The sequence below is a fragment of the Engraulis encrasicolus genome, chromosome 24 (assembly GCF_034702125.1).
Source record: "Engraulis encrasicolus isolate BLACKSEA-1 chromosome 24, IST_EnEncr_1.0, whole genome shotgun sequence".
In the NCBI taxonomy this organism is placed as follows: domain Eukaryota; kingdom Metazoa; phylum Chordata; class Actinopteri; order Clupeiformes; family Engraulidae; genus Engraulis; species Engraulis encrasicolus.
This window is the reverse complement of record NC_085880.1, coordinates 47286454-47297971: the sequence shown is the minus strand read 5'-3', so window position 1 is coordinate 47297971 and position 11518 is coordinate 47286454. Positions and strand designations below refer to the sequence as shown.

At 49.1% G+C, this 11518-nt stretch overlaps 1 protein-coding gene across 1 annotated transcript in view; it reads right to left on the bottom strand.

Annotated features, from left to right (window-relative positions):
- Window positions 1-3623: 3623 nt before the first annotated feature.
- Window positions 3624-11518, bottom strand: part of ndnfl (neuron-derived neurotrophic factor, like) — a 21958-nt gene continuing 14063 nt past the window's right edge. Inside the window, exons 2-4 of the mRNA XM_063191316.1 lie at window positions 10107-10231; window positions 4125-5272; window positions 3624-4073 (exon numbers count right to left, since the gene is read on the bottom strand). Coding sequence (XP_063047386.1) covers window positions 3624-4073; window positions 4125-5272; window positions 10107-10231 — 1723 coding nt within the window. The remainder of the gene's footprint in view (window positions 4074-4124; window positions 5273-10106; window positions 10232-11518) is intronic.

Sequence of the window (11518 nt, the reverse complement as noted above, 5' to 3'; positions counted from 1 at the left end):
CTAATAGAACTAAAGTCAATGGGGATTTCCATGTTAACGCTCCTTGAGGCTCCATAAGAGCCGCCATTGCTGTGGAAAGATTGGTCCATAGAGGTCTATGGGAGTGGCGTAACTCTGATATTAGATGGCTCTGGTCTCTCCCACAATGGGAACACATTCGTTTGGGTGAATTTATGAATGTGCTTTCTATGTATTTTTATATCCTTAACTTGAATCATTACCATGAAATGTTAACAATTAATGTTAATCTTTAAATTGTTATATGTTTTTAGGAGAAACCCTCTGTGCAATATTTAAGGGAGCAAGTGCAAGGAGTACTGTGTGTGTGTGTGTGTGTGTGTGTGTGTGTGTGTGTGTGTGTTCTACATTGCATCCATAACCATGAGATAGGCCTATGCCTATAATTCCCTATGCATACCCTTTGGATAGTTTGTTGGTATCTGTATTTCTTTTATCAAAATAGTGAAAAGTGAAAGCCCATTGGGAAACTCCAACTCCCATTGTCATTGTGACACAGCACTCCACAGCACACAAGTGAACACTGCACACAACGAAATTGCATTTATGCCTCACCCGTGCAAGGGGGCAGCCCTCAGTGGCGCCCCATGGGGAGCAGTGCAGTGGGACGGTACCATGCTCAGGGTACCTCAGTTATGGAGGAGGATGGGGGAGAGCACTGGTTGATTTCCCCCCCCCCCCCACCAACCTGGCGGGTCGGGAGTCGAACCGGCAACCTCTGGGATGCAAGTCTGACGCTGTAACCGCTCACCCATGACTGCCCAAAATGTGAATGTGAATTCTCAGCTACTTACTGTTGTGCTGTGCATCAAGAAAATGGGAGATAGATGTAGGCTACTGGATAGGCACTAAAACAAACGGAGCAAACTAGACATTTTCTTGACATTTCTAGACGTGTACTAGACACTCCGAGTGGTAGGCCTACACACACACACACACACACACACACACACACACACACACACACACACACACACACACACACACTCACACTCACACTCACACACACAGACAAACACACACACACACAAAAACACAGTAAAACACAAAAACACTATTATGAGAATACAAATCTTATCTCCTCAGCTGTGAGATGACCTTCTAAAAAAGAGAGATGATGTGTTGGATGAATCATGTCGACATCCCACAAAATACACATGTTGAGACATAAAGACATAATCTCATATGACATAAAATATAGAATGTGAAACGGTGTAAAAATGTTAAAACTGTCCTGGTCCATCTGTTTAACTTGTAGTTGATGAGTTAACCATTAAATGCATTTTCACTGTGTAAGAAAAAATAGTAATGGTGGGGTGGCGTCCGCGCCAATGTCTTATCCTGAGCGTATCGCTCGGTGCGTAATTCCAAGAGCAGTATAATGAACAGGAAGAAAGGAGTCGCACACTGGAGCTGAATGCAGAATCAAAAACTGTATTAAATTAAAACCCAAAAAATAAATAAAACCGACAGACGGGACAAACGTTTCAGGTCTAGCCCATCATCAGTGTTCTTACTGGGAACCAAACTGGGAACACTGATGATGGGCTAGATCCGAAACGTTTGTCCCCTGTCTGTCGGTTTTATTTACTTTTTTCTGCTTTGTTTAATACAGTTTTTGATTCTGCATTCAGCTCCAGTGTGCGACTCCTTTCTTCCTGTTCATTATAAGAAAAAAATCATGTTCAGGGTCTTTTTCAGATTGTAAATTGTAAATGTTGTGGCTATTTTAATGAAGAATTATGCATAGATAAAACTGTTCTGGTCCATCTGCTGAACTCGTAGTAGGCTGAATGAGTTTATCTGTAAATGCATTTTGATGGCTGTATACGAAAAAATCATATTCAGTGTCTTTTTCAGATTCTTGAGTGGTGTTGTGGCTATTTTAATGAAGAATTATGCATAGACCACCCGACTTTGGTGAGTGCTCAACTTTCCACAAAAGAGAATGGATAATTACATTATATTATCAACCCCAATTCTGTCATCTTTGCTATAGTTTCAACTATAACACCCCCTTTATAGTAACATCGTTAAAGAAATGTGTTTATATCTTCCCCAGAAAAGTCACTGAAGTACCAGTCCAGGCCTACATGTCGTGGCTTAGCCTAATGACGTGTGATGATTTCTTTTCATCCTCAAGTTCATCTCCTATTTAACCAATTAGGCGGAACAATGTATAACAAATTACATCGCTCTTGTTAAGAAATGATTTGTTTATAGAGGGGGAGGAAAGCTAACACAGTAGTAATCACAGCCCTTCATCCAACAGATGCTTTGATCAAGAGTTGACGGCTTTTAAAATCAAATCAAAACAAAACAAACAACAACAAAAAGAAAACCCAGCTTCCACGGTTGGTTGATCACAATGCACAGACGATGAGTGCAAGTTTATTGGCATGTCAAAGCGAAGCACAAAAGTTACATCAAAGTCTATGATGAGGCGAACTGCTAAATTTATTTCATCTGCTACATGCGAATGCAGAATCAACAAGAGACACCACCACACCACACTAACGTAGCACAAAGCTAATTGCCTCTTCTCTCGCTCTCTCTCCGTAGAGTGCCTGGCTCTGCACCATAGCTTACACGTGGATCTGAGATCCTCACTCTGCTGAAAAACTAAAGAGTTAGAGTAGTTACACGGTCTTCCCTCTTGAGAAAAAAGAATATAAAAAGCCTTCTGCTGGTCGGTCGTTTGCAATTATAGTCCGTGGGCAGTTTTTTGCTTGCATAGCCTAGCTGGCTCAGTCCTTTGCATGTCTGTCTGGAGCAGTCAAGTGTTAGACGACGACATATTGCTCATATCAATTGCGTTGTTGACACAGAGTTGAGTAATTCATTAATTAATAATAAACACAGAAAACACTGGCACGTCAGCTGTACAGTACGGTACGGTATATTAGCCTGATATCTTATGAACAACGGCAACCAAGCGAGAGGAGCACAGTGGGAGTCGAGTCAGTAATGTACAGTACATGTTCTAGAATGCATCTTGTTTTGCTGGTGTGAGGTCCCATTCTGTTGTTATTGTTGTTGTTGTTATAGTTGTTGTTGTTGTTGTTGTTGTTTTTGTGTTGCAGGTTCTTTTTCACTTCAGATGGATTTGATTGGCTGGTCTGATGTGACCAATAGTATAGTGGCATAGAACAAACAGTCAATCCCTCAGTCTCTCTCTCTCTCTCTCTCTCTCTCTCTCTCTCTCTCTCTCTCCAATAAGAATGGCTTAATCATGACAATGTCTTTGTCAATCGTTTTCTCTGCAGTGAGTCTCTCTAGCTACCGACAGGGAGAGGTAGGAGTCAGTGTTGCCAGATTGGACAGGTGCCCTCCCAATTGGGCTACTTGGGATGAGCGTCTGCGGGTAAAAACGGGAAAAATTGGCCATTTGGCGTTTTTTTTTTTTCAGCCGTTTTGGGCCCATAGAAGTCAATGTAATTTGTTGAATTTGGGCGGAATTCAGCGCAATTTGGCGTTTTTTGAGAAGCTTTTGGGCGAGTTTTGGTCAGACACATCTGGCAACACTGGTAGGAGCACCTCCTCCACCTCCACCACCACCACCTCCACCTCCTCCCCCACCTCCTCTTCCGCCATCACTCCCGTCTTCAGCACTCGCGTCGCGTCCGCACCACCTTGCTGTGGTACTTCACTGGGATCCCCCAGCGTCTGATGAGGTAAACGTCCAGCAGGTACGTGGCTCCGGGCTCCAGCCCCGCGATGACGGCCGTGGTGACGGCGCGTCGAGGGTTAAGCTCCTGGAAGTACTTGCACAGCACCCTCTCCGAGTCCGGTCGCGTCTCCGGCGCCAGGCACCGGTCTGCGCCAGCGTTCTTCTTCTTCTTCCCTTCCCGCTTCTTCCCTCCGGCGGCGTTGTCGTCCGACGTCAGCCGGCGGCGGTAGACGCAGTAGAGGCTGCGCTCCTCCGTGCCCATCCAGGCCAGCGTGACGGAGCTGCAGGTCCGCAGCTTGTTGAAGGATTTCATCTGGAGCGTGGCGGGCAGCGCTGGAGGAGCCTGCTTGTGGTACGCCGACGACGCCTGGAGCTTTACCGCCATCTTGGAGTTCCCGTTCACGTTCACGTTCCCGTTCCCGTTCCCGACAGCAGCAGCCACAGCTCTCGTTCGGCCGCCCAATGACATGGTTGCCATGACAGCGCCCTCCCCCTCCGCCGCCGCGACCTCCAGCCTGATGAGGTAGGACGGCGCCCCCTGCAGCCAGATCTGTGCTAGCTGCTGGTCGCCCACCTCCTGTGTGGAGAGCACCTTCCCTCGGCCGGTCACCACCACGCGCAGCCTCTGGGTGGCGTTGCAGCTCTGCAGCGTCAGCAGGCCGGTCTGTTGCCAGCCGCGCGGCCGGAAGCTGAACACCATCGAGGTTGAACTGCTTCTTTTGCTGCTGCTGCTACTGCTACTGCTGCTGCTACTGCTGGTGCTGGTTCGGGCGACAGGCAGCATGGCCACCCGCGGCTCTCCCTCCTTCAGCGCGATGACGGCCGGCTTGGCCTCCTCGTGCGTGCGGGCGAACGTGCCGGTGTACGCGGCGCTGGTGCCGTTGAGCCTGTCGATCACGAAGACGTCGAAGTAGTACTGGGTGTCCGGGAGGAGCTCGGAGACGGTGCACACGCTCTCCACGCCCCGACAGGCGCACCCCGACATCTCGCCGACATCTTCGGAAACGGACGCGGACGGGAGCTCCCCGAACGCGTCCCACTGCTGCCACCACCAGTCTTTCAGCATGGGCCAGGCGGTGTCCTCCTCCACCTCCTCCTCTCCCTCTCCTCCTCCTCTCTTCTCCTTCCTCTCCCTCCTCCCCTCCCTCTCCTTCTCCCTCTCCCTCTTGAGCCCCTCGCGGGCGGCACACAGGCTCCTGTAGTTGTGCTCGTGGTTGACGAGGACGCAGTAGTCGTAGAGGTGTTTGACGTGATGGCCGTGGTGACTCGGCTGCGTCACCGAGGTACTTGGGTTCCAGCTGAGGGTCACGCTGGTGAGGCCCACCCCGAACGTGTGGACCCGCGGGTCGGACGGCAGTTTGGGGAAGGGCCCCGCGGAGCCGGAGCCGGAGCCGGGCCCGTCATGGAGGTAGAGGGAGGCGCTTGTGTCCTGCTCCTGGGACTTGAGGCGTAGGATGTAGATGGAGGCGGGCGCGTAGGCAGGACCCCTGTAGGTGTCCGCGGAGTTGCCCGTGTAGCTGTGCAGCTTGGCCTCGGTGCCGGGTCCACGCCACCAGACCTCTGGCATGCTCTTCTTAGAACTCCCTGCAGGAGAGAAAGAGACAGAGAGAGAGAGAGAGAGAGAGAGAGAGAGAGAGGCAGAGAGAGAGAGAGAGGAAAGGAAAGGAAAGGAAAGGAGACAGAGAAAGAGAGAGAGAGAGAGGATGGGGAGAGAGAGACATAGAGAGAGAGGGGGGGAGAGAGAGAGAGAAAGAGAGAGAGAGAAATAGAGACAGAGAGAGAGACAAAGAGAGACGGTGAGAGAGGGGCAGAGAGAGAGACAGGAAAGAGAGAGAGAGGGAAACAGAGCAGAGAAGCAGAGCAGAGAAGTTAAAAACTCAACCTAATTAGCCGTACTGCTAATCAAAAGCATAGCTTCATATATTTGGATCATGTAACCAGTTCTTTTTTCCCCTTTTTAATGAAAAAAACATCATCATTATGGATGTCATTTTAGTCAGCGCCTGCGTAATCAAAGGGCATTATTAAAGACCGTGCATAGGGGACCCTCTGAGTTCACCGTCTAAATGATTTATATGTCACTTTATGATTTCATAATGCTCACAATCCCCCCTCCCTCCCCTTGCTGGAGAATGAACACACTCACACAGATTACCTAAGAAGATGTTATCTTGACACACAAGCAGGGAAGCTAATGGGGGGGACAAAGGGGCCAATTGTCTCAGGCCCAGGGAGAGAGGGGGGCCCAGAATTGTGTTGTTATTGGATTGTATGTATTGGATGGGGAGAGCCCTTTCATAAAGGTTGGAGCAGGCTTAAGCCCAACAAGTTTTTCTTCTTTTAAGAGTGCTGACCAAATATATTTTAAAACTGGGGGGCCCTTTCAAATGATTTTGTCCTGGGCCCAGCCAAAGCTGTCGGCGGCCCTGACACCAGTTTGCACTAGTGTATTTATCAAGATACTGTACAGGGGGAAAGGGAGGATGGTTTTTATCCGCTAAACCCGCGAGGATTTGGGATTTGGCCTGACATTGGCTCTCTTTCCCCAGCTGAGCATTTCCAAATGCTGATTCTTATCATAGTTTTAATCCACCGATGGGCCTGTATCTAGTGTGTGTGTGTACAGTTTTGCAAGGTATATGTAAATATTTGGGAACAGCTTTTCAAGCATGTTAAATGTCATGCAGAGATTTCATATCAGCAGTTAAATGTCAGGATAAACATTTACGTGAGGGTAGAATCAAACACATCTCTGCCATAACTCTCTCTCACACACACACACACACACACACACACACACACACACACACGTAGACACACACACACACACACACACACACACACACACACACGTAGACACACACACACACACACGTAGACACACACACACACACACACACACACACACACACATAGACACACACACGTAGACACACACACACACACACACACACACACACACACACGTAGACACACGCAAACACACAAACACACACACACACACACACACACGGTAGACTACCATCCTTTTCAACTCTTGAAGTGACTTAAGCTAAAATCCTCTTTTGAAGAGGAAATGGCGTTTGGGCTGATTCTGATCTCTGCCAGTGAGAGTGATGTGTTTTTGTGCTCCATCTCTAGTCTCCTCCCCTGCCCCCATTGGCCACCTGCCCTGATGTCACACTGGTGAATAGGCAGAGGAGGCAGAGGAGGCAGGGCTGGACTGGTCAGCTGGCATACAGGACATTGTCCTAATGGGGTGGGACTGGCCATCTGTCATACGGGGCATTGTCCCGATGGGGCCGACAGTCATCAGGGGTCCATACTTTTGTTTTTTTGGTTGTTGGTGGTTTCAAATTCTCCCTTAGAGACCGGTCCACAACTTAGATGGGGAGGCCCATCGGCGCTTTCGTAGCGCCATAACGCCCTACCATCTGAGGCACGCTGTAATAGACATTAAAAGGTTAACTACCATAGTATTACTCTAGCCTGGTCCTGACCATCCCATAATACTATCATTTCATTTCGTATTCATGGTCTGGCATTTGTTTGCTCTGAAGCGATTGTAGGAAGCAGGAAGTTTGCACTCAGTTATGGTTTGAAATTATTGGACACCTCTCACCCAATCGTTGGCAGTTACTCAACAACAACATAGCGCAGACCAATGGCTCTGGCGCAGATGTGTACGTCATTGTCACGAGCGTCCTCCCCCTTTCGCCCACACGTGGGGGGCGTATTCGCTAATTGGCTGTTTTCTGGGGGGGCGTTGCGATCAAAATTCTACTGCTCCAAGCACTCCACAGTTTCCTGGTGAACCAGAATCTATGTGTTGACGCCCAGGGCAGGAGCACGGCCAGACTACAGTAGTGGAGCCAATCCTTTGGCGGAAGTATGTAGGATGGCTTGCGAGGCTAGTATTACTCTACTATGACATATTCTAAGGCACTATGACTCGGTCATTGCAATTCTGGAAACAACAAATATATGACGCCGCGTTTTAACGGGTTAATAGTCTATGAGTGAGGCCATCTAAACTGTATTATGGGGGTGGGGATGAGGGGCCGCTTTATTCCCGGCTGGTTTTTGGTTCCAGACCAGCCCTGCAGAGAAAGCAAAGCACAGCAAGGCAAGGCAAGGCAATCACTTAACTTTACCATGGAGCACTCCATAGCCATTACAATTTTGGTGACAGTAAGGTTATAACACAGGTTCTGCGCTAAGGGGTTAATATACCGTGGACTGAGCCTATCAAAACTGTATTGTGGGGGTGGGGGTGGGGGTGAGAGGCCGGTCTATGCCCGGGCCGGTTTGTGGTTCTAGCCCAGCCCTGCAGAGAAAGCAAGGCAAGGGAAGGCACGGCAAGGGAAGAGAGGGGAAGGTAAGGTTGGTTTTTGTTCCAGTCCATCCCTACAGAGAAGGCAAGGGAAGGCAATCACTTAGCGTTTCCATGGAGCACTCCCGAGTAGAGCCAGGGGGACAAAAGCACAGTATTGCATAAACAATCTGGTGCTCGTGTGTAACTCTAGACTGCATGAGCCCTCTACTCAGCCTGTGAAGAGAAGAGAACCAAATAAAAATCTGGTCCCTTCGTTCGGCCCGGCATCTGCTGAGCCGGTCGGAGTAACGTGGTGTGGAATATGGAGTGATACAAAGAGAAAATGAATCAGGATATTTTTCAGTGATGTTTTTTTGTAGAAACCCTTCTTTCTAACCAAAGCGTCACGGAACAAAAAAAATCAAATAAGTGGGAGCAAAAAAAAATCCTAGTTACAGTGGACTTTTCTCTCTTTATCTGGTCATTTGTTTTGTCCGCTCCCTGGTCAGACGTTTGGATGTGTAGACTTTAACCTATTACATTACATTACCTTACACTTACATTATATTACATTACACTTAGCTGACGCTTTCATTTGAAAATCTGGTCCCTTCGTTCGGCCCGGCATCTGCTGAGCCGGTCGGAGTAACGTGGTGTGGAATATGGACAGAGTGATAGAAAGAGACACTCAATTTTTATTTTTCTGTGATGTTTCATGTAGAAACCCTTCTTTCTAACCAAAGCGTCACGGAACAAAAAAAATCAAATAAGTGGGAGCAANAAAAATCTAGGTTGCAGTGGACTTTTCTCTCTTTTTATCTGGTCATGTGTTTTGTCCGCTCCCTGGTCAGACCTTTTGTTGTGTAGACTTTAGCCTATTACATTATATTACCTTACACTTAGCTGACGCTTTCATTTTATTCAAAACAACTTACAGTTATTATTTTTCATGGTATTGGTTACAGCCCCTGGAGCAATGTGGGGTTAGGTGCCTTGCTCAAGGGCACTTCAGCCATGGATGGAGATGTAGGGAGAGGTCAGGGGGGATTCGACCCTGCAACCCCTAGATTGAAGGGCCAGCTCTCTAACCACTAGGCTACAGCTGGCACACTATGTGGAATATGGAGTGAAAATGCAGTATTGCGATAAGGGGAAAACTGCAATGCATTTGATTTTAAACTGAAGTCATATCACTGTGATTGATCTATGATTGATCTTGAAATACATTATGGTTGCAATGAGTTCAAAGGATTATCCTAATTTAGTCGTTATCCTAGAGAGAGATGGTCCTTGAGAGGGTGTGGGAGGGAGGGAGAGCGGGAACGAAGTATACAGAGGAGGAGGGGGGGGCAGGAGGAGGGAGAGAAAGGGGGACAGAAGGAGAGTATGGGAGGGCGACACAGAAAGAGAGAAGTATAGAGAGAAGGAGGGGAAGAGAGAAGGAGGGAGTCGTAGAGTCAAGAGAGGAGGGAGAGAAAGGGTAAAGGAAGGAGAGTACGGGCGGGCGACACAGAGGGAAAGAAAGAGAGAAGGAGGGAGTCGTAGAGTAAAGAGAAGAGGGAGAGAGAGGGGGAAAGAAGGAGAGTACGGGTGGGCGACACGACACAGAGGGAAAGAAAGAAAGAAGTAGGGAGTCGTAGAGAAGAGGGAGAGAGCAGATCTCTGGCCCCATCTAAAACAAATAAGGGCCAGGCAGGACCCTCTTTTTAACTGGCTTGTTTACCTAATTAAAAAAGCATTTATGAGTGTTTATACATGTTGTTTTCCTAGGGAAACGCTATAGCTGAGGGGCGTATGGGTTCTTTTTTAGTGTGTGTGTCTGTGTTGTTCTCTTGTCTGCAATAGCTGGGGTGGGGTTTTGTGTGTGTGTGTGTGTGTGTGTGTGTGTGTGTGTGTGTGTGTGTGTGTGTGCGTGTGCGTGTGTGTCTGTGTCTGTGTGTGTGTGTGTGTGTGTGTGTGCGCGTGCGTGCGTGCGTGCGTGTGTCTGTGTTGTTCTCTCGTCTGCCTTCGTCCCCTCGCTCACTCATAGTGGAGGCTTTTGGGTGGCCTGTCCTTGAGGGTATTAGGTCTAACCCACAGTGGAGGGTTTTGGGTCTAACTCACAGTGGAGGGTTTTGGGGGGCTTGTCCTTGAGCGTTCGGGCCGCCAGACTCCACTCGATGGGGGCGCCACACGGACTCACGGTCAGAGACATGGAGGAGGTCTTCTTCTTCAGGGTGAAGTAGAACCTGCAGGAGGAGGAGGAGGAGGAGGATGAAGAGGAGGAGGAGGAACAGCAGGGAGGTGGAGGAGGAGTAGAGGCAGGAGGATAAAGGAGGAGGAGGAGGAGGAGGGGGAGGAGGAGGATAGAGGAGGAGGAGGAGGAGGAGCAGGGTGAAGAGATGGAGGATAGAGAGAGAAGAGGATAGAGGAGGAGGAGGAGGAGGTAGAAGAAGAGGAGGAGGAGGATGAGGATAGAGGAGGTGGAGGATGAGGATAGAGGAGGAGGAGGTGAAGAGGAATGAGGAGGAGGAGGAGTAGGATGATGAGGATAGAGGAGGTGGAGGTGGGAGAGGAGGATAAGGAGGTGGAGGAGGAGGTGGAAGAGGAGGAGGAAGAGGAGAAGGATGATGGAGGAGGAAAATGGGGATGGAGGAGGAGGAGGTGGGGGAGGAGGGGGGTGGAAGAAGAGGAGGAGAAAGGCGAGGATAGTGGTGGTGGAGGAGGAGGAGAAGGAAGAGGAGGATAAAGAGGTGGAGAGGGAGGAGAAGGTGGAGGAGGATGAGGAGGAGGTGGGGGAGGAAGATAGAGGAAGAGGAGGAGGATAGAGGGAGGAGAGGGAGGAGGAGGAAGAAGAGGAGGAGCAAGAGGATAGAGGGAGAAGGAGGAGGAGGGTGAAGAGATGGAGGGTAGAGGAGGATGAATGAGAAGGAAGAGGAGGATGGAGGAAGAGGGTGAGAGAGGAGGAGGATGGTGAAACAAGATGGAGGGGTGGAGGAGAATAAAGTTGGGGGATTTAGAGACATGAGGTTTAGGAGGAGGGAGAGGTGGCCGCATGAGGGGTGAAGGAGTTGAAAAGGAGAAGGAAGGTGGAGGAGGAAGATGATGATGAGGAGGAGGAGGAAGATGATGAGGATGAGGAAGAAGAGGAGGAAGGTGGAGGAGGAGGAAGATGATGATGAGCATAGATGAGGATGAGGAGGAGGAAGAGGAGGAGGATGAGAATGGAGGAAGAGGAGGAAGAGGGTGAAACGAGATGGAGGAGTGGAGAAGAATGGAGTTGGGGGATTTAGAGAAATGTGCATTAGGAGGAGGGAGAAGTGGCACACATTATGTGGGGTGAAGGAGTTGAAAAGGAGAAGGAAGATGGAGGAGGAAGATGATGAGGAGGAGGAGGATAGAGGAGGAAGATGATGAGGAAGAGGAGGAGGAAGATGATGAGGAAAAGGAGGAGGAAGGAGGAGGAGGAGGAAGGTGGAGTAACAGTAGGAGGGAAAAATAAACAAATGTGGTTATGAAGTACAGCACAGCACAGC